The sequence below is a fragment of the Wolffia australiana genome, chromosome 6, assembly GCF_029677425.1.
Source record: "Wolffia australiana isolate 7733 chromosome 6, ASM2967742v1".
Lineage (NCBI taxonomy): Eukaryota > Viridiplantae > Streptophyta > Magnoliopsida > Alismatales > Araceae > Wolffia > Wolffia australiana.
The window spans coordinates 10525817-10545842 of record NC_135840.1 but is presented as its reverse complement, the minus strand read 5'-3'; the positions used below and the strand labels follow the sequence as shown (position 1 = coordinate 10545842).

The window sequence follows — 20026 nt, the reverse complement described above, 5'->3', positions numbered from 1 at the left end:
GGCATGATTTTCGGCTACATCTTCGCACTTTAAAAAGCCGTCAAGGATACAATAATCGCACGAAATTTAATATTTCCTCCGGCACTATTTAAACCAAAGTCCGCAACTAGGACAAGATTAAACTCGGAGTAATGATAATTCTCTTTTTTATTTTCTTTTCTTTTTTGGGTCCTTTTTCTACGCCGCCGTCTTGCTCAGCTTGGCAAACATGTTGCCGTAGAACTTGGCGTCCTTCTTGTTGAACTCCTTCACCTTCTCCTTCAGAGTCTTATACTCCAGCTTCACGTCCCTACGGAAATCACCGTAGATTAAACTACAATTTTCTCCACCATATCAGATTTTCTCAATTGAAAAGATAAACCCAAGAAAGAAAATAAAACCTGTTGTCCGGGTCGATCTCAAGAGCTTTCTTAATGTCGATCTCGGCGAGATCGAGATCGGCGAGGTGGATGTAAGCTTGGGCTCTTCGGTAGAGAGCTTTCACGTTCCGACTCTCCAACTCCAAAACCTTCGGTCAAGTTAAATCTCTCGTTATTATCTACATACATACAATAATTAAGACCAAAGTAGGACGAGAATAAATTCAATTCTACCTTAGTGCAAAGCTTCTCGGCCTGCTTGTAGTCTTTGAGCCGGAGCTTGCAGGCGGCGTTGTTCAGGTTGCAGGAGACTTTCAGCGCCTTTGACTGCTTCTTCTCCTCCTCGCTGAACGAGGTGTCATACTCTATGAACTTGGCCGCCTAATAAACACCCCAAATAACATAGTTAGAGAATTCAATGTGTATTCAATTCCCATGTTGTTAAATTCAATTCCTTACCTTCTCGTAGCGCTTGGAGGCCCTGAGGAACTTGCCCTGCTTGAAGAAGACGTTTCCTTCTTCCTTCTTCTTCCCTGCTGCCTCGATCTTCTCCGCCGTGTTCAGGTCCCACGACTCCTTCTCCTGCAAAATATAGAGACAGAGAAGATCAACGATAATTTGTCCTCCCCGGATTGCTGCAAGCTAGACATGGTCGTTCTGTTCTGTTTGTTTTAAACGAAAAGAACTGCACAAGGCCTTGTTCTTTGTTCCGTTCTCCTTTTCTCAAAAAAAGAACATTCACATAAAACTAGAACAAAATTTGCACAAAGCGAACAAAAGAACAGCACAAGTTTTTGTTTGAATTTGTTTTTGTTCTATTCGGAAAACAAAACAGAACGAACAATTCGCACAAATTCGCATAAAAAGAACAGAACGACCATGTCTACTGCAAGCTAGGTAGGGAGAGACAGACCTTGACAAAGGAAACCAGCTCGACTTCATAGAAAACAGTCGAATTGGGCGGGACGACGGCAAGGTCCTGCGGCGAGCCGGCGGCAGAGAAGGCGTACTCCGGCGAGATCGTTACCAGGGCAATCTCTCCCTTCTTCATCGTCAGCACGGCCCTATCCAGCCCTTCGATCACTTGCTCTGCACAGACGATATAAGACTCGTCAATTTCATGACAATCCAAGATAAAAGAAGATTATATTCCTTCTAACCTTCGTCGGTTCTGAACTCAAATGGCTCCTCGCCATCATGCCCCTTCTTGGTGAAGACGGCCCCGTTCTCGAGCTTCCCAGTCAGTTTAACTGAGAAAGATGACGCCCATGAATCAGATTTGATCCATATATGTGACTAACAATTCCCTGAATTGATAAAGGAATTTATAGAGAGATGCATACCTTGGACTACTGCGCCCTCGTTGGGTTTCTCGTATCCCTCGCCTTCGGTGAGGATCTTCTTAAGTACCTTCTTATCGTCGGTGATCTCAGTGACCGTCTTCCAGGAGACCAGCTGGAGCTCCACTAAGAGGGTTGCGCAGGGCGGAACTGCTCCCTCGTCGCGATGCTTAGGCCTTCCCTTCTCCCCAAACGCATCTGAAATTCACGTAAGAAATGCTTCAATGGAGAACTCAAAAGCCATGGCTAGAAGCAAATGGGAGCTTACATTGTGGCTTCACTGTGAGCAGCACCTTCTCGCCCTTCTTCATTGTCTTCACGGCTTTAGAAAAAGCAGTGCAGAAGAATCCTGGCAAAGTAGAGGAATTAAAGTTAGAATCGTAATCAAGCTAGAATTAATAGATAATTTCAGAGAGTATAAACATGACAACCTTCTCTAACGGTGAACTCCACTCCTTCAGACTTGGAGATGACCGTTCCGTCCTCCAGCCGGGCTTCGTATTTCACTTTATCCAACAATGATAAACGTCAGATTATTGAAAACTTTAGCTAGACCTGGGTGTTTAGTGAAATTTTAAGGCGAGAGGTACCGAAGACTTCATCTGGGTCCTTGGGATTTTCCCATTTTTCCCCCTCAGTTAAGATTTTCTTGAAGATACCACCGTCTTTGCAAATGTCCTTCACGCTTGCCCAGGAGAGTAGCTCAACGTCGAACTGGAGAGTGGCGTTGGGTGGGATGGTGGGAGGAGATCCAGACGCGCCATAGGCAAGCTCTGAGGGAATGGTGAAGATGGCATTCTCGCCTTTCTTCATCGTCTTTATCCCTTCATCCCATCCCTTGATTACTTGACCTACAGAAAACTCGAAAAGTAAAGAATCAATGCCTCAAATGAGAGCAAAAAGATTGCCAAAGAAAATGCAAAACCAACGCATGATTTAAGACGATTCTAGATAAATTTGTCTAAGGAGTAGGACCACTAATAGAGAGAAAATCATGAATCAGATGCCACAAGCACATAGGTAAAGATCTTAGGTTGTAACACTGTCAAATTGAGAGATCCGGCTAAAAGCGGGCATGACCTTAAGGTTCTCCACCCAAAAAAATGAGAAGTTTGGATACCAGCGGAATCCAAAGTGCCAAAACAATCTCCTCCAATCAAAGGGTTAAAAAAATCGATAAGACAAAAGATAAGGAACTACCTTGACCCAGAGTGAACTTGAAAGGGCTACCCCGGTCGCGGCTAGAATCGAACTTCGTCCCATCCAGCAGCGTTCCAGTGTAATGTACTGCGAGCACATTCATCCATCAGCGCAAGGAAAAATACAAACGCAACAAAAACTCAAGAAAACAAGAGATCTGAACCAGCACCTTGAACCTCATCGCCAGCCTCGGGCGTATCCCATCCCTCGCCCTCCTTGACGAGCTTCTTCTTGAGGCCTTGCTTCCCAATCTCCTTCTCCTCCCCGACTTTGATTGCGGGGTTATCATCGGGGAAATCCTCCATCATCTCTTCGTTCAATCCCCCCGACGGCAAATCCATGTCGTCCTCCATCGATCGACGGATCAAGCAGAAGTAGAGGAGAGATCAACCACCGAAACCCTCGAGCAAATCACAATCGCAAGATCAAGGGGTCATCAAGTGTTCATTTATAGTGGGGGAGGTTGCGTGGGTTCTAGAGACTTCCAGGAGCTCCTCGCGATAAACGCCAGGATGCTTCCAGAGAGGTTTTTTTTCTTATTATTTTCTTAAATTCCTATCTTGAAGAGTTATTCAAAAAACGACGATTTTTCGAAAAAAAATAATTATCCGATGAATTTACGAAATTTTCCTTGGAAGATGGACAGCCCAGGACAGTGGGCCCCCCCCTCCAGCCATCGAACAAAACGGAACGAAGCTACGTCATCATACCTGTGAAATCTCGGATTCACCCTCGCCAGTAACGGCTATGTATTCGGATCCGCCGTTGTCGTCCGTCTACGTCCTACGTCATCGGCCAACGAAGACGATGACGAGGAACATGATGGTCATTGGACGACAAGTTTATATGGAAGAGTTTTAAAGGGCAATCTTGTTGAAGAATGGCCTGTACAGCATGGAAATTTGAAGCAAAATATCAAGCCTTAGTTGGCAGCCAGCGTCAAGCAGTGGCGGCCACAGCGCCAAACGGCCTGTAGCCGGCAGTGGGCAGCAATCCACGTCAAGAAAGATAAAAATAGCAATGGGGGATACCGGCATGAATGAAGTGCACATGCATCAAGGACGGGGACGAAGGATGGGACAGATCGTGATATCCCACATCCAATTTTTACAAGTTTGTCCGAAACGTCCTGTCCAGAATCTGTCCCATCCCAAATATTTTTCGTCCACATCACGTCCCTCCCGAGACATTATTATTGCATCCCGTTCTAGACATTCTATTCCGCCCTTTCTGGAAACCATGACATCTGATGTCGGGGGCAAAAATAGGTAATCCTTATTATCAGTCAACTCTCGCTTTTCTTTCCCTCTCGGTACATGCTCAGATCGCACTCAGCTTTCCCTCTTGCGCTCGAGGCTCCCCCTTGACTTCCCCCTCAGTCTCTCAGCTCCCACTCTGCTCTCTCTCAGTTTTCCATCTGGGCTCCTACTTGATGATGCAGGACGGCATCTAGGACATCGTCCGGTCGACACCGAGTATGATGGCTCGGTGCCGATAAATGATGAAGTATCGGATAACGGCAGTATCGTCGTCCGACGGTTACCCTAACGGATATGTAACTATGTGATGCGGAGTGCCCTACGTGTCGTGCATGCAGGCTCCGACTCGAGGGAGGCATTGAACTCCGAGTTTGGACGGGAGTCGCCGGGTGACGGCGACGGGGCCTCTCGAACCTCGTTGGAGCGACAAGGACGTCTACAGCCGAACGGAATCAATCCGTTGGGTTCGCACGTAACGGACGTACTGTCCGTACCGATAAGACACTCAAAAAGACGTAGTTATCTCTCGTTTGACCTCTCTCACCTACCTAGCCCGAGCGCGGTGGAGTCGGGACGAAAATACACAACAAGAAGTAAATAAACGAGTGATGGGGAGTACGGCATACCTCGACGGCGTAGCTCGTAGTGCAGTGGGTCGTCGATGGTCGGCGGTCGGAGCGGGTTTGATGACAGGTGCTAGAGAGTTCACGGAAGCTCGACGAACAGTAGGATGTCGGAGCTCGATGTAAAAAGGTCGGAGGAGCAAGGGCTGGATGGCTCGAGCGCACGTCAAGGTCTAGCACACGCGTCCAGGAAATGGAATGCAGCCAGGCCCAGTAATAGTGGCGAGCAGCAGCGAAAGGTGTCAAGCTAGGCTTAGAGGTTCGAGGGCCGACACCCACCTTCGTCTCAGTCAGGCAGTCGATTCACTGGGGTGGAGGCGTGAGATTCCATAGGCTATTGAGTCTTCAGTCATGGCAAGGACAGAAGTTCGCACCGTACGGCGTTGGTCGGTCGACGACCTAGGTACTGAAATCTCCCTGATCGGTCGGAGAGCAACAGGGATAAGACGAGCACCGAGGACCCAGCGACGAATCAACAATTGGGTTCTGGCTGTCGTGGATGTCCACGGCCGGATCGCTGACCGTCAGGTCAGCAATTTGGGTAGCGCCGATAGAAAAGGTCCGGTTTATGCGCGGGGCAGCATCTTCTCTCGGTGACGGCTCCGGAACGCGGGATATTCAGCCGGATTGAGCGGTCAACCCACCCCTCCAAGGCGCGGGATATTTTGCCAGATTGAACGATCAACCCGCTCCTTCACGGGGTGCGGTGTACCGGCGCTCGGGCAGAGAAAATCCGCCGGGGGGACCCCATAAGACTGCCGGTTCGAATGCTGTCACTTCTTGCTCTGCCTTGATCAATCTTGGTGCACCAGACGCAGCGCCTAGCACCACTCAACGACGATGGAATCCCATAGGGGCGGTCGAATATGGGTCGGTCCGATTGCTAATCTCCACACCCAATGAGTTGGAATCGCGGCTTGAATCACCAGGTGGACGGGGCGGCAACCCTGGCGGTGGTCCACTCGTTCTGCCCCTTCCTTGTCTCTCGACTTCTCAATCCTTCTTGTGTTTTTTTCTTCCCTCTCTCGTCGGAGGAAGAAGAGACCCAAAACAACAAAACGATGCGTTCTTCCTTGTTAATTTCTGGTCTGAGCATTAGGACCCCCCCCCCTCTCCCCTTATAAAGGGGAAGGGGAATGGGCCCCCAATGTGGGCCTACAAAGGAGTCCATTAGGGGAGCCCTTGTAAATGGGTTCCCCCTATTACAATCAAATAAAAACATAAGGAAATAGAGGGGAAATCAAGGAGATGGGGGAAAGAAAAGGAGAGGGAGACATGGGGGGAAGGGTCAACGGACGGTCCACTCCCCTTTGACGACACAACGTGGACGAAAAAAGACATCGCGTGCGGGACAAAACATGACGAAAACGAGATGAACGAGAACGGAAAAGACAAAAACACGAGAGAGATAGACGAGAAACAAAAGGGTAACTCGAGCAGCTTCACCCGGTCTTCAACGTCAAGGACGCGCGCGCGGCGGATGACGTCGATGACGACTCTTGATGGCGTGCACCATCACTTGACTCCCACTATACGAAGAAATAGTCCCATCCACCATCCAAGGCCTCAAACATTCTTCATTTCTCCTTGAAAATCTTAAAGTTCTTCTCAACATGAAAACACTCCTTCGCAGGGCAAAGAAGAGATTAGAGTGGAGAAAAGGAGGGGTTCTTAAATCTGACTAGCCTAGGTGCTTAAAATGAGTGCCCCTTTCCTATTTATATTTGATTTATTAAGTTTTATTCAAAAACCACGAAGTAAAACATATTCAACAATGCCCTTATGATCTCATGTGTGTGACCCTCTAAGTCCATGTATCATTCTACATAATAACTTTTGTGCTCCAATAACAATTATTGACCAACCTTATGATAAACCAGAATTTGGTTTAAATAAGTCGTTCAAGGCTCTAATTTATGCAATAATATTTATAAGATTTTCCTTAGAGTAGGGTAAATAAGGGTCGAATCCTCAATGAGTAGGTAACGAGAAACTAAATTGTAATTCAAATATATTTTGAAATAACTTTTCTAGTGATTTTTTATATTTTTAGATTTTTAACTATTTTCTAAAGATAAAATCAAATAAGTGATAAAAACTACTCAAAACTATTTCAAATAAATAAAATAAGTCTTTATGTTGTTTATAATAAGTTAATACTAATTTATGATGATTTTTAAGAATTTTTATTGAGCAATAAATTTAAAGATAAATAGAACCTTCGACCGCATTTCCTCTGGAAAGCTTTAAGTCCAAGCTATCCTCTGGATTGTTTACCTGGACAGAATGGTGAGAAAATTCAAATCAATTATGTAGAAGATCACACGAACGTTGTTGTCAACCTTTCCCTAAGGGCCAAGTGGTGCTCTTTCTCCAAGAATCTTGATCACCATTGAACTCTCTCTCCCACATTCTTGAAGAACAAGAATTTATCAAAGAAATCTGATGCACTAGGCCTCCAACAGCAAGTTGAGAGCAAAAATCCAAGATGAGATACAAAGAAAGAGAAGAAGAGAATAAATAGATGTGTCCTAACTCTCCTTGCCATTGGATTTAATTCCAAGGGATTGGAGGATTAAGATTTCTTGATTTCAAATATGGACCCACATGTGCTCCTTCTCATATTTCAAAATAGACATTTAAAATTTAAACTGTGGGTTAGTTTCACAAATCTTGCCTTAAGTTGACACGATCTTTAAGGAGGTTTGAATGGGTTTCTATTAGGGTTGGGAAGTTTGTTTTGCGTCGTTGAACGAACACTATCGACAACGAACAAACAGAACAAAAATTGTGTTCGTGTTCATGTTAGGTTCATTCGTGTTCGTTCGCGAACAAGCACTAACGAGACGTGCATCCTGGAACCTTTAATTTCAATATATGAAAGTTAGAAAAAATTATTTACTTGAATGAAAATTGATAAATGAAAATTGAGCATAATATAACTTCAGAAGAAATTTTTGAGGTAATTTCGAGATTAAATGAAGTGGCCTCATATTATATAAGTATTTGAAAAGGAGAAATACTAAAATAATTTTTAAAGGCCGTGTTTGGGAAGGTTCATGTAGTTCTCTCAATTTGTAAAATTGAATGTGAGAAGAATATACTTCAGAGCTCCACAGTTTATTTATTTAGCAATAGACTGTAATTTTTAATTTAATTATTATAGAATGCATTGTTTTCTTTAGTTGAGCAGACTCATATCTTTAGAACTTTTTATTGAGGACAATCTGAAAAACATTTATTAGATACATATATATGTAGTCATACAATATCTGAGAGAAATAATATTCCAAGGCAGTCAAAAATATTCAGAAATAATTATTTTTAAAACCAATGACATCCAAATGTTATGTATAACAATTTTTTAAAAGCGACTTTTGATGATATTTATTCCACACCTAACCTGTTGTGGTACCTAGTAAGAAATTTAAAAGCAAACGATCAATACTTTCATTTTTTGTACTGTGAACAAATAAAAAAATGCATGATAAAAATGACATATAACTAGAATCCCCATGCTACCTACATTCCTCTATGTTTTCTTCATCCGAATCCTCTTCCACCAATTTGATCTCTTCAATCTCAAGTAATGAATCCGCTATGTTGCTTTCTAGATGTTGTAGCCTCAACCAACATTTTAGAGTCATAAGTACGGACATGTTCTCCACCGAAAGTTGTGAACGTTTATAAGTGCAAATTCCACACCCAATAGAGAAAAAGCGTTCAACTAGTGCACTAGACACACAAACAAGAAGAAAATATCGTGCCAAAATGGAGAGCTTAGGGAATATCTTGCAACAGTCGCCTTGCCACCATAGGAGAGCATCAGTCGACTCACGAGACATTAGTAGGTAACTCTGTAACTCATCATCCACGGATGGAGTGACATATTCTTGTCGTGGGAACACCTATGCAAGCCTCGTCTTGATGGATGATATGTAGCTCTCATCTATCTCGGCTTCCTCATCATAATTCATGTGTTGATGTCGACTCACTCTGCTGCTTCCAATGTTGTCGTCATCCCAAAAATTTGGGACGTCCTCCTCACTAACGTCATTCAAAAGTCTTCGCACATATGACACCAAGGTGTCACGATCTTCAGGAGCAATGGAGTTTAAATTAATGTTCAGATCTACACCTAATGAAACCGAGAAGGCAGTATTTCCTCGAACGCGAGCCTCGTACTTGGAAGGTTTTGCTCTCATGGCTTTACGTTTAATTTGGATGGAGGCGCGTTGTTCCACTGTGAGGACAGCAGTGTTTGGGAAAAGGCGTCCTTGCTCTATGGCATCAATATGTTCACGAATGTGTTCATCAAGGACTTAGAGCAATGATAAAACTGTTGCCGCCATCACATGTTTAGAGCTTCGAACAAAATTTCATGCTTCACAGATAGGCTTTAAAATTTGAGCAAAGTGTACCACCATTTGCCACTCATGGTCATCTATCACAAAGTTTTTCTCTATCATGCTCTCTAGCTAAAAATTGTCCACCTTGTACAACACTTTTCTCTTTTGATATGTGACTTGCAACATTTCATGAGTGGAGTTTCATCTAGTCTTCACGTCCAACACCAATTTTCTGTTGGGTTCTATAGGCCAAGATCTGGATGAACATAACAAAAACGATGCGCAGCGGAAGACTTTTGCGAATCGAACGGCATCAACAAAAACATTGAAATGAAGTACCTTTTCATGGATCGCATCCGTGATTTCTTCGATCCCAGAGTGAGATGAGTCGAGCTGCTCAAGTGTGCAACCTCTAGACATATCCACGCGGTCCTCGGCACGTCGATCTCCTCCTTCTCATTGACGAGCCCCTTTCTATCTCCGTCGGCATTGTTACTTCATCCCGATCACATCAGGGATGGAGACGGGGTGTGGGAAGAGTGGAGAAGAAGGGGAAAGGCCCCTGAACAATTCTGTCCTGGGTGAATTTTGTTCAGGGCCTTACCCTATTTATACTAAGTGGGTATTTTTCATAAAAACCCCCAAAACTTAAGTATATCTTCCAACGTCCAAAAGACCATTTGCGTGTGACCCTATAGGCCCATGTATCAGTGTAGTTAACTATATCATCATATAGATTAATTAATGTCAGATCGATTTAACCCAATCGATAGGTCGAGACCCCGACACGTGGGGTGCCAAGCTACACCTCGTGTCCTAGAAGATACAAAGGAGTGTGTATCGACTCACTCATGGAACCTGTTCGTCATCAGTTACCATGTATGTATAATCCCTCATCCACTTGACGCTCCTTGGATGACTTAGGGTATGGTCAACTGTCAAACCCTAATCGATCATCCGAGTTAGTACTGATGCATTCGGAAATCATCGGAGAACTCTTCTCCGATATTTTACTACCTTGGCTAAGGACTTCATCGCATCATCTTCCTTGAGCTGTCACCTCTTATACCGAGGGTGGACGATCCCATCTTGACCACTCAATCGCCTTCGTGTACTTCTTGATGCACCCGAACTAAGATCGTTTAGAATCCCATGATTAGAGACTCATTGGCCATAGCCAAAGTACAACCGTCCGTCCACGAGACGTCTTTGGTGTCTTAGGTCTAAGGACCACTTACACAACCGTGACGTGAATCACCCTGATTGACAGTTCGGTATAATACTATTCAGAGATTCGTACGGATCAATTCAGTGAACTCTTCCCACTAAAGAGCACCCACTATCTATCCTTAGTGTCGCCACACTAATGGCTACGGGACCAGCCATACTCATCATATGAGTGAGGCTAGAGAGTGTTATTCTATCCGGATACTTCGATGTCCTTCTCGTGTATCCTTTGAAAAGGAATGTTTAGAACACATGCTTAAAGACTAGTGATCTCCGTATTACGATCTCATCATAATTTACTAAGTCCGATCATGTATTCATGGACTTCATTATACGCATCACACGTGCACTATTGGACATAGAAGAATGAATATGTTGGAATATGTTCTATTAATGAACATGGAACGAGATGTTGAATGTGTGATTGGCTTGCCGGCCACATATATTTCCATCATTTTCAACCATTAGGCATCTTTAATTGCGTACACCATTGGACATAGTTGCTCCATCTATCATCTGATGAAGGAATGGATGTAAAAGTTTGACGCACTCGTGTAACCAAATCTCCCAACGAGGCAAATCGCCCAACCCATCGTCTTTGTACTTCTTCGAACTCCCCGTCCGCGAGCACCGCTGCCTTGTCGGGTGTAAGTGGAGGTGGAATTCCCAATGCCTTCAACCCATCCTGCACTGCAAGCTTTATGAAATGCCCAATACATGGTATGTGTCGGTTTCGATCAAAGTTGGGGTTCCCTTTTCATACTGCATTAGTCAATGATGTAATCATCAATCTATTATTACTTCCGTTGTCCATCGTAATACCAGTTACTTTCTTCCCCAGGCCAAAGTCGATCGACACCTCCAGGAGAAGTTGTGCGAAGTAACTCCTGCTATGTACACATTCTTCAAGTCTCATTCTTCTGTTACCCAATGAACTGTTATTCCCAATAAGAGAGTCATATTTTCACTTCTCCATGCATCTACGTTAGGCAAACACTTCTAACACTAGATAGTAAGCATACCAGCTTTTGCTTCTCTCACCCAAACAAGGCGTTTGCGTATTCATGAATGGTCTTCGTGCATGGTATTCTAATAGTATGTTGTGCACAATAAAGAAATACCTATCTGAAACTTTTGTCGTCAACGATGGACCATGCTTGGTTAGTGAGACATATAAATTTGGTGAGCATCTCCTTTGTTCTCTCAAAGGTGATACCCAATAAGAAGGTATTCCTGCCCTATCGGTGAACCCAACATTCCAACAATAGATCGCTGACCTCCAGAAATTGGCTCCTCCTCTGACCCTGGGACTTGTTTACCTTTCAACCGATCGTGCAGCTCCTTATGGCTCTTCTGCAAATGCCTCCAAGACATAGTTATCGTCGCGTATTTGTTTCTCTTAATAGGTATAATTCTTGGAGGGTTGTTCTCCTTGCACACAATACATTCATACTGGTTTAGGTCGAACTCTTTAAAATATTGCATAACCTTTTATTCTCTCCCACGATGCTTTCTCTGCGAGGTTACCAGAGTAGTTGTACATCATTCACATCTATAGTTTGGTCTTGTGCCATTTCAGCATTTGCATCCATCTAATTTGAGTTGTTGCCCGTCTAAGCTTCGTCAACGTTCATAGAAGATAAGCTTTTCCAAGACGTCTCCTTTAAGAATAAAGAATAATGCCTTGCATGTTCATGTATTGCATCACTTCACATTATCATTATGCGACTGGTCATAGAAATAAAAATTTATATAAATAGATGTTTATATAAGCATTTTTAGTTATGATCACTCATTACACGCACAAAACTGAATGATCAAACATGTAGATGTTGCTACATATGACCATTCGTTACAGTCTACCAATCAATTAAAAAGTGTATCGTTCGAAATATGCACTAGAATCAGAACAGCAAACAAATAGCAACACAAAGAATCATATTTTAATTATAATGTAAATTAGAGTCAAACCATGTCCGCAATCAAGTACCTTACTCTAGTTAGCCAGAGGAGGATGCCTCACCAATGGGTGTGAATGTAGACCAAGAGCTATAAATAGGGGCTTGTCGGACGCATGAACGTGAGAATGGGAGAATGAGACAGATGATTTGGAGACGTTGGGAGAAGGGAGGTGAAGGGGAAGGGAAGGGGTTCTGATGGGGATGGGAGAAAGGGAGAATTGAGAGGGAGGAGTTGGGGACGATGGAGAGAAGTGGGAGAAAGGAGATGGAAGGAGAGGGAGAAGAGGATGGCGCGGGTCTGACGGGGGAGCGAGAAGGGGAGAAAGGAGACAGATGAGTTGGGAACGATGAAGAGAAGGGAGCTGCCGGAGGGGCAGAGGAATGGATGATCTTCAGGAGGGGGGGGGGGGGGGAGCACTTGGCATGCATTAGGATTCAACATGTTCGCAAATGGTTCATTTGTTCGCGAATCGTTCGCGAACATGTTCGTGTCCAATTTTTTACGTTCACGTTCGTGTTCGTATTCGTGTTCGTGTTCGTGTTCATGTTCGTTCCTTTGGATGTTTGCGAACAAACAATTTTTTTCCCCAACCCTAGTTTCTAGAATGGGCTTCTTGTGTATTGGGCCTCCTCTTATTGTTTATTAGATTTCTACTTTCCTCCCATTTGTATCTCAAATTCACCATTGTATTTACCCAAGTCCTGTCTATCAAATAAAACTCCAAGAAGATGTGAGAAATCGACTTGACTCTAAAGAGTCAAGTTTGGTTAGTCTCAAAAATCAATGAAATATATAAAAATAGAGCCTACGAAAAAATTCATAAATTTCTTATTAAATGGTGAATAATGCTAGTGCAAATATAAAATTGTGAGGTAAAATTTATGTATAAAACCATTGTTTTAATGATCTAATTTGGCGTTATCGCCTTACTAATTAACTATATCGACATATAGATTAGTTAACTAATGATCAATTTAACCCAATCAATACGTAAAGTTTCTAGCCCATGGGGTGCCAAGCTACACCTTGTGCTCTAAAGGATACTGAGTAGTCTCGAACTCTCTCATGGAACCTTTATAGTATATCTATAATCAATCATCTACACAAGACTCTCAAACGACTTCAAGTACGATTTATCATCAAACGCTAATCTGTCATTCGATTAGTACTGATGCATAATAGGGATCATTGGATATCACCTTCTCCAATTCCCTCACTACCCTGGCTAGAGATTTTTTCATCATCTTCCTTGAGTCGATCTCCTCTTACACCGAGGGCGGATGATCCCGTCTTGACAACTCAATCATCTCCGTGAGCTTCTTACTACATCTGATCTATGACTTGTCTAAATCCCATGACTAGAGGCTTGTAAAACGTAGTCAAAATGTAGTCGCCCATCCACGAGATATCTTTCTTGTCTCAGGTCAGTGGATCACTTATACAACCGTGACATGAATCAACCTGACTGATGTTTAGTTATAATACCATTCAGCGATTCGTACGGATCAATTCAGTGAACTCCCTCTCTGAAAAGCACCCACTATATGTCCTCAGTGTCGTCACGCTGATAGCCATAGAATCAACTATACTTATCATATAAGCAGAATCAGCTAATGATATTATATCCGGATAATTCGATGTCCGTCTCGATTATCCATCCAATAGAAATATTTAGAATACATGTTTAAAGCGAAATGATCTCCGTATTATGATCTCATCATAATTCACCTGGTCATTGCACGTATTCATGGACCTTATTTGATGTAACACATAGTCGCCCAGGATCGAGCGGCACGTGTTACAACACAAAGATGAGATGAAATGCACAGAAAATGATGAATGCCCCTTTTAAGAAATCACTCTAAACGAGAAGATAGATGCAGGTTTGCTGATTAAGAACTACTGTTCACTTGATCTTCGGGATGAGGATCGTCACGTCCAAACCCCAATGACCCGTAAGAATCACTAAGTACCTACGACGCGAGGGGTCAATGACCCAAAGGCATCCACAACTCCCGTAATCAAATGATCTAACCATAACCAAAAGAAAGTAGATCTATCCCTCAACGAAAGTGGCTATCCTATGTGTCGTATTTTTAGATGGTGAAGAACTGATAGTGGAAGACCGCACTATAGAGAGTAATAATACTGAAACGAGAGGGGAAATGATAATACCTGTTCGGCGTACTGGCATGCGACGAGGCTCCGGGGCGCGAACGCGAGCGCGGACACGAGGGGCACTGGCACGGAAGGCGCAAGCACAGCGAGCATTGGCATAGAGGCATACGTGCGGAGAAGCGGTGCAGAGCGCATGGGGTGCAGACATGCGAGGGCGCAAGCGCGCAGGGCGCGGGCGCGTGGGGCGCGGGCGCACGGGGCACGGACGTGCGGGCCGCGAATGCGCAGGGCGCGAGAGCGCGTGGCAGAGGTGTGCGGGAGTGTGTCGCGGAGGCACGCGGAGCGTGGGCGTGGAGCACGGGCGCGGATGGCGCAGGCGCGGGCATGCGAGGCGCGAGCGTAGGGAACCGCGGGTGCGCAGGGCGCAGACACGTGGGGCATGGACGCGCGGGGCCCCAACGCGCAGGGACGCGGAGCGCGTGGGGCATGGACCCGTGCGTTTGCGCCTCGCACGGGGCCGCGAACACGCAAGGCGCAGGGGCACGGACGCGTAGGAACTGCTGCGTGGGGCGCAAGGCGCGCGGGCCGTGAGCAAGCAGGGCACAGGCACGCGGCCCGTGAGCGAGCAGGGCGCAGGCACGCGGGAGCGTGGGCACAGGGAGGCGCCACCGCTAGCGGTGGCGGCAGCGGCGGCGAAGGGTATCAATAATTTGGTCCTTGGTTGGTTGTCCGATTCAAGAATCCAATTCTTGAATGATTCTAGGAAATCAAAAGAACGAAAACGTGTGGGACTCGTCGACGGTGGTTCTTCCATGGAATGACGTCATCTTGGTGAAACTGGCGCGTGCGGCAAGGATCACGTTCTTGTCTGCACTTGGTCTGGAGACTCTATCTACTACTATCTTGGAGGGAAAAACAAGATCTCTAAAAACTATATATATACCTTTCAATATTCAAAGACAATCTCTAGGCGTTCCTTGGGTAAGCCATCCCTTTATCTAGGGAGGGAGGATGCCCAAGGGGCCAACATAGGGGAAAATTATCGTGAGACGATATTTCCCCTTAATGTACATCAGCGCGGAGACAAAAGGAAATAACGGACAAGGCCCAAAACATGGTGGCCCAATCCGATTTGTCCAGGAAAATCAAAATACAAAGAAAATAAGATTCAATTACCGATGTTGGCGCAATGGTCCCCCATCATTATTATAAACATCACACTATAATAATAATGAACTTAAATAAACATGGTGGTTTGATTTGCTTAACGGCCACATAATATCCATCAGTTACCTCTCTCTTCCTCTTCCCTTCTAGAGACTATCGCACATTCTCTCTCTATGTTCCATCTTTATATCTTTATGCCCATTCGTCCGATCTCCTAGGAATGATGTCTCTTCTTTTGGAAACTCACACAACCTCTATCTCTCTCTCTTTCTTGTTTTCCAAGTTCTCTCTTAAATTCTCTCTAGGTTGTATCTATCTCTCTACCTTTGTGCCCATTGCTCTATGAATTTTGTCTATTCTTCTGCAAATGCGCAGTCTCATTGTTTGAACTATCTCTCTCATTATCACTCTAGGGTTTATATCTCCTCTATGTCCTTCAAAAATGTTTATTATTCTTATATATCTCATTATCTATTTGAATTTGCTCTTTCATCCACCCATCAGCCATCATTCTCCTCCGAATGACATCTTTTTCCCCATTCTATACCTCAATTCCTCCATCTTTAACTCATTCATTTTCTATTTCTCTCGCCCATTCTCTCTCTTTCTTTCTCTCCCTCTTCTTTCAACATGATTGAACACCCTCTTTCTATCCATCATGATTCCCTCTTCTCCATCTCGCCATTCCTCTCTCTTCTCTCTCACATTTTCTTATTCTCTCTCTAAACTCTCTGTGTCTCTCTATCACATGCTCTCTCCGTGTTTGAGTTCTATCTGTATCTACCTATCTACTATGATCCCTCTTCTCCTCCATCTCTCTCTCTCTGACTATCATTAATTTCTAACACATTTTCTCTCTAGGTTCCATCTATCTCTCTCCATCCTATGCATTCTCTTTGTCAGAATTATCTCTACCCACCCATCCATCACGATCCCTCTTATTCTCCACATGCCATTCCTCCATCATTCTCTCTCTTCTTCACTCATTCTTTTGAAACTCTTGCTCATTCTCTCTCTAGGTTTCCATCTATATGTCTCTCTATCTCATGCATTCTCCTTGTCCGAATTCTCTCTCCACCAACTAGTCCATTGCAATCCCTCCATCCCTCTTCTTTTCCTTCACTCAATCAGGTGAATTAATGTGTTTTTTTGACATCACAAAAAGATTAATGTGCTATTATGGGCACATGATTTGATTTACTTACTTCCATTTTAACATGGCATGTCTCCAAAATTACTTCTCACTTTAAACACATATCAACGGCTTAAAAATCGTTCTTGGGGCCATATCCCCATGTTCATATACAGTTTGCATATCGTTTGTAGTCTACTATATATTTTTAATCAACATTGAAGGCCATATCGGTCAACTGAAAGGTCCACTAAACATTAAAAATTAAATGGTTTTTAGAGGAGTATACTTTTCTTGATTCTGAATGTCTGAACGTAAAAATTTCTTGATTCTGAATTTCTCAATGTCTTCTCTTTCATAATAACATAATAGACTAATGGAGTCCACATTGGGTACCCTGTCAATTTCGACTAGGTAGGCTACGCCAATGCCAATGGATAGATGTTGATGACAACAACTCATCCTGAACCACAATGCAAACTCGGTCTAAAATTTTGGAAAAATTCATTGAGATTGCCCCATTGAATACCAGTGTGTGCTTTGTGAAGAGCAAAACCCCACACATAAGGTCATCATCAAGAAAAATATGGATAAGAGCACAAATGTGTTCCATAGTCATTTGGAGAAAGGCCACAATAAAATCCACAATGGAATCAGGGTTATTTTGAGCAAGCAGGTGACATTGTTTCATTATGACTCACAATTGAACAAGCTAGACCTCCGCAGTATCACCTTGCGCAAACAAAGGAGGAATTTCTTCGATTAATATGTGATAATGACCTACCATGAAGACTCGTATAGAAGAAGTCCTTCTGAAAATTCTGGTTCTATAGCCGATAAGTGGTGGGGGATGTCTCGCGTCTGGCTGCTATGAAAGCGACAACGAGAATGATGTAAAGATAACTACAAGGAAAACTGTTGGCCATGTTTGCCGACCGCCACGACGTCTTTCACTCACTGTAGATGTGTGAAAATTGTGAAAAAACATCGCCTTGTTAGGTGTCACAGCTTATTGGGTTGACACAGATTGGAAGCTTTGTGAGATGCTTCGTGGCCTCCGACAAATCAAATGATCACACAATGATGCAAACCTAGCAAAGATCACCATGGAAGTCGTCAATGAGTATAACATTGAGTCAAAGATCTCACCAATACAACAAGCAATACAAATAATAAAAATACTGTTATAGATAATTGTGGATTGATTGAAAATCGTCAATCCACAGTTCATTACAGAGTGACACGCACCTTGTGTCACATACATTCGCAACCTCATTGTTGAATCTGGAATAAGTATTATTCATAATCAGGCCATAGGGGGCAGTGTCCTACACGTTCGAGATCAAAATATAGAAGCATAATTAGGTGTCGAACAACCATTTGAATCAGCCATGGATGAGTTTACATCATCTAATTGGCGTCTTTAGGAGCAGTCATTTCTCATGTGAGGGCTATCATCAATGACATTCAGGGCTCTACACAACAAATGGAAAAGTATGTCAACCTTTGCTAGAAGTTTAAAATGATGAATTCTAACAAAATAATAGCGGTCTATTTAACGTGTTGGAACTCCCACTTGATATGATAGAGGGCACTCTTTCCAAGAGGGAAGTGCTTGAAAATATGAGTCGATGGTTTATCAATACACCAACGAAGGATTGTGTCATTTGTCATAGTGACTATGTCATGCTTGATGAATACGTGGGTATTCTCCGTACATTGTGCGACGATTTAGAACTTATTTGTTTAACAAAAAAGTTACCTATCACTGAAGTCACATCATTAATTGGTGCGCCCACAATCCACCTCAAAGATGCAATATATAATTCAATAGTAGAGCAAATGGTTCAATTAAGGACGGCGACAGTGAAATGCATGTGAAGCTTATGTAGTATGCGCATTCAAGCCTTTGGTAGTGGTGCTATCTTGGATCCATTTTCAAAATTGGATACAATGGACTTGTCATGCCACCAAAATGTGCTCTCCTAGCTTAGAAATCTATTGGAGTATACATTAGACCCAAACTTAGGCAATGATGAATACAAGCATGGACAATTCTCGCAACACCGATGACCACCACCATATGTCACCTCTACACACTGGCTTTTGAGGTGGGGCCATTGTCATTGAACATGCTCAATGGCCACTCACGAGCTGGAGAAGTACCTCGACATCCATGTAATGGTGAGGAGGAAGATATCCCCTTGAGAGGGTGGGAGGTCTGGAGACGATACTTCCCAAGTTGTGAAAAAGTGTTCTTGAGTATCTTGCTGTGAGCCAGACAAGTGAACTACTATTATCCATCAGTCGAGGCATTACCACATTTCACAGAACACAAAGAGCATTGAGATGTTGATGATGTTTCTAGCATGATTTCATCATATTGACTAGTGATCCTTAGGCTGTAATGATGGTGACACTCATGAGAGAATTTTTTAACCTGGGAAGTAATGCACTACACATTTATTTCATTTAATAACCAAGGAGACACATACCTTCAGACTTATTTCATGTTGTGGCTTGTCTTTCTATTTATTTATCACTTGGTCATGTAGAATTGCTGTTAGTTTTTTATATCTGAGCATGCATTCACTTTGAATCAATCCTCTTAACATATCTTACTGAATTGTTTCTTTACTTTCATCTCCTTTTCGTTCTTCACTTCTTATCTCTCCATCTTATTCACATGTTGTCAACAGTCAATTTATGAGGGATTTTCATAAGCTTGGGAATTTAAGGCCTTTAGGAGAGAAATGATGTATTTGTATTCATTAGACTTTCTCTGATTCATTTAAAGTTTACAAATATTTTACATGACTGTAGTATTTTCATTTATCATTGTCTCTCAGTTATTTTGTTTCATAAGGATCAGGTTACAATATAATATATTAGATGAAAAAATGACACAATTCTAGGTTTGTTGCCTCCTATGCATGTAAGATCATATCAATTCAATTTCCTGTTTCTCCTTTCCTTAGATATTCAACATCCGTTAGATTTCACAAGATTTTTATCTTTATTGTCATTATAAGCTAATAGTATAGTTATCATAGAGAACTAATAATATACTTTTCAATAGGAGAGTTACAAATGTGCATCCTACTCTCCATCGCAACTCTAGAAGATGGAACTGTTCCAAATGAAGGTGTTATAGACGCGGAAAACACTTGTCACGTGTCATCTCAAAGATATTAGTTATGTTTTGGAGACCATTCTACTCCAGCTACATAAAGTAAATAACATCATCTAACCCAACACTTTGCTAAACTTCTTTAAATATGCGATAACTG

At 43.1% G+C, this 20026-nt stretch overlaps 1 protein-coding gene across 1 annotated transcript; it reads right to left on the bottom strand.

Moving 5' to 3' along the window:
- Positions 1 to 45: 45 nt before the first annotated feature.
- Positions 46 to 3335, bottom strand: LOC144704067 (70 kDa peptidyl-prolyl isomerase-like). The gene is made up of 12 exons (XM_078576293.1): positions 3069 to 3335; positions 2900 to 2986; positions 2290 to 2550; positions 2131 to 2205; positions 1968 to 2048; positions 1703 to 1897; positions 1520 to 1609; positions 1273 to 1448; positions 819 to 941; positions 594 to 740; positions 381 to 508; positions 46 to 289 (listed from the first exon to the last, which is right to left on the bottom strand). The coding sequence occupies exons 1-12, from the start codon at positions 3250 to 3252 to the stop codon at positions 178 to 180; spliced, it is 1659 nt and encodes a 552-aa protein (XP_078432419.1). The 5' UTR covers positions 3253 to 3335; the 3' UTR covers positions 46 to 177.
- Positions 3336 to 20026: the final 16691 nt, after the last annotated feature.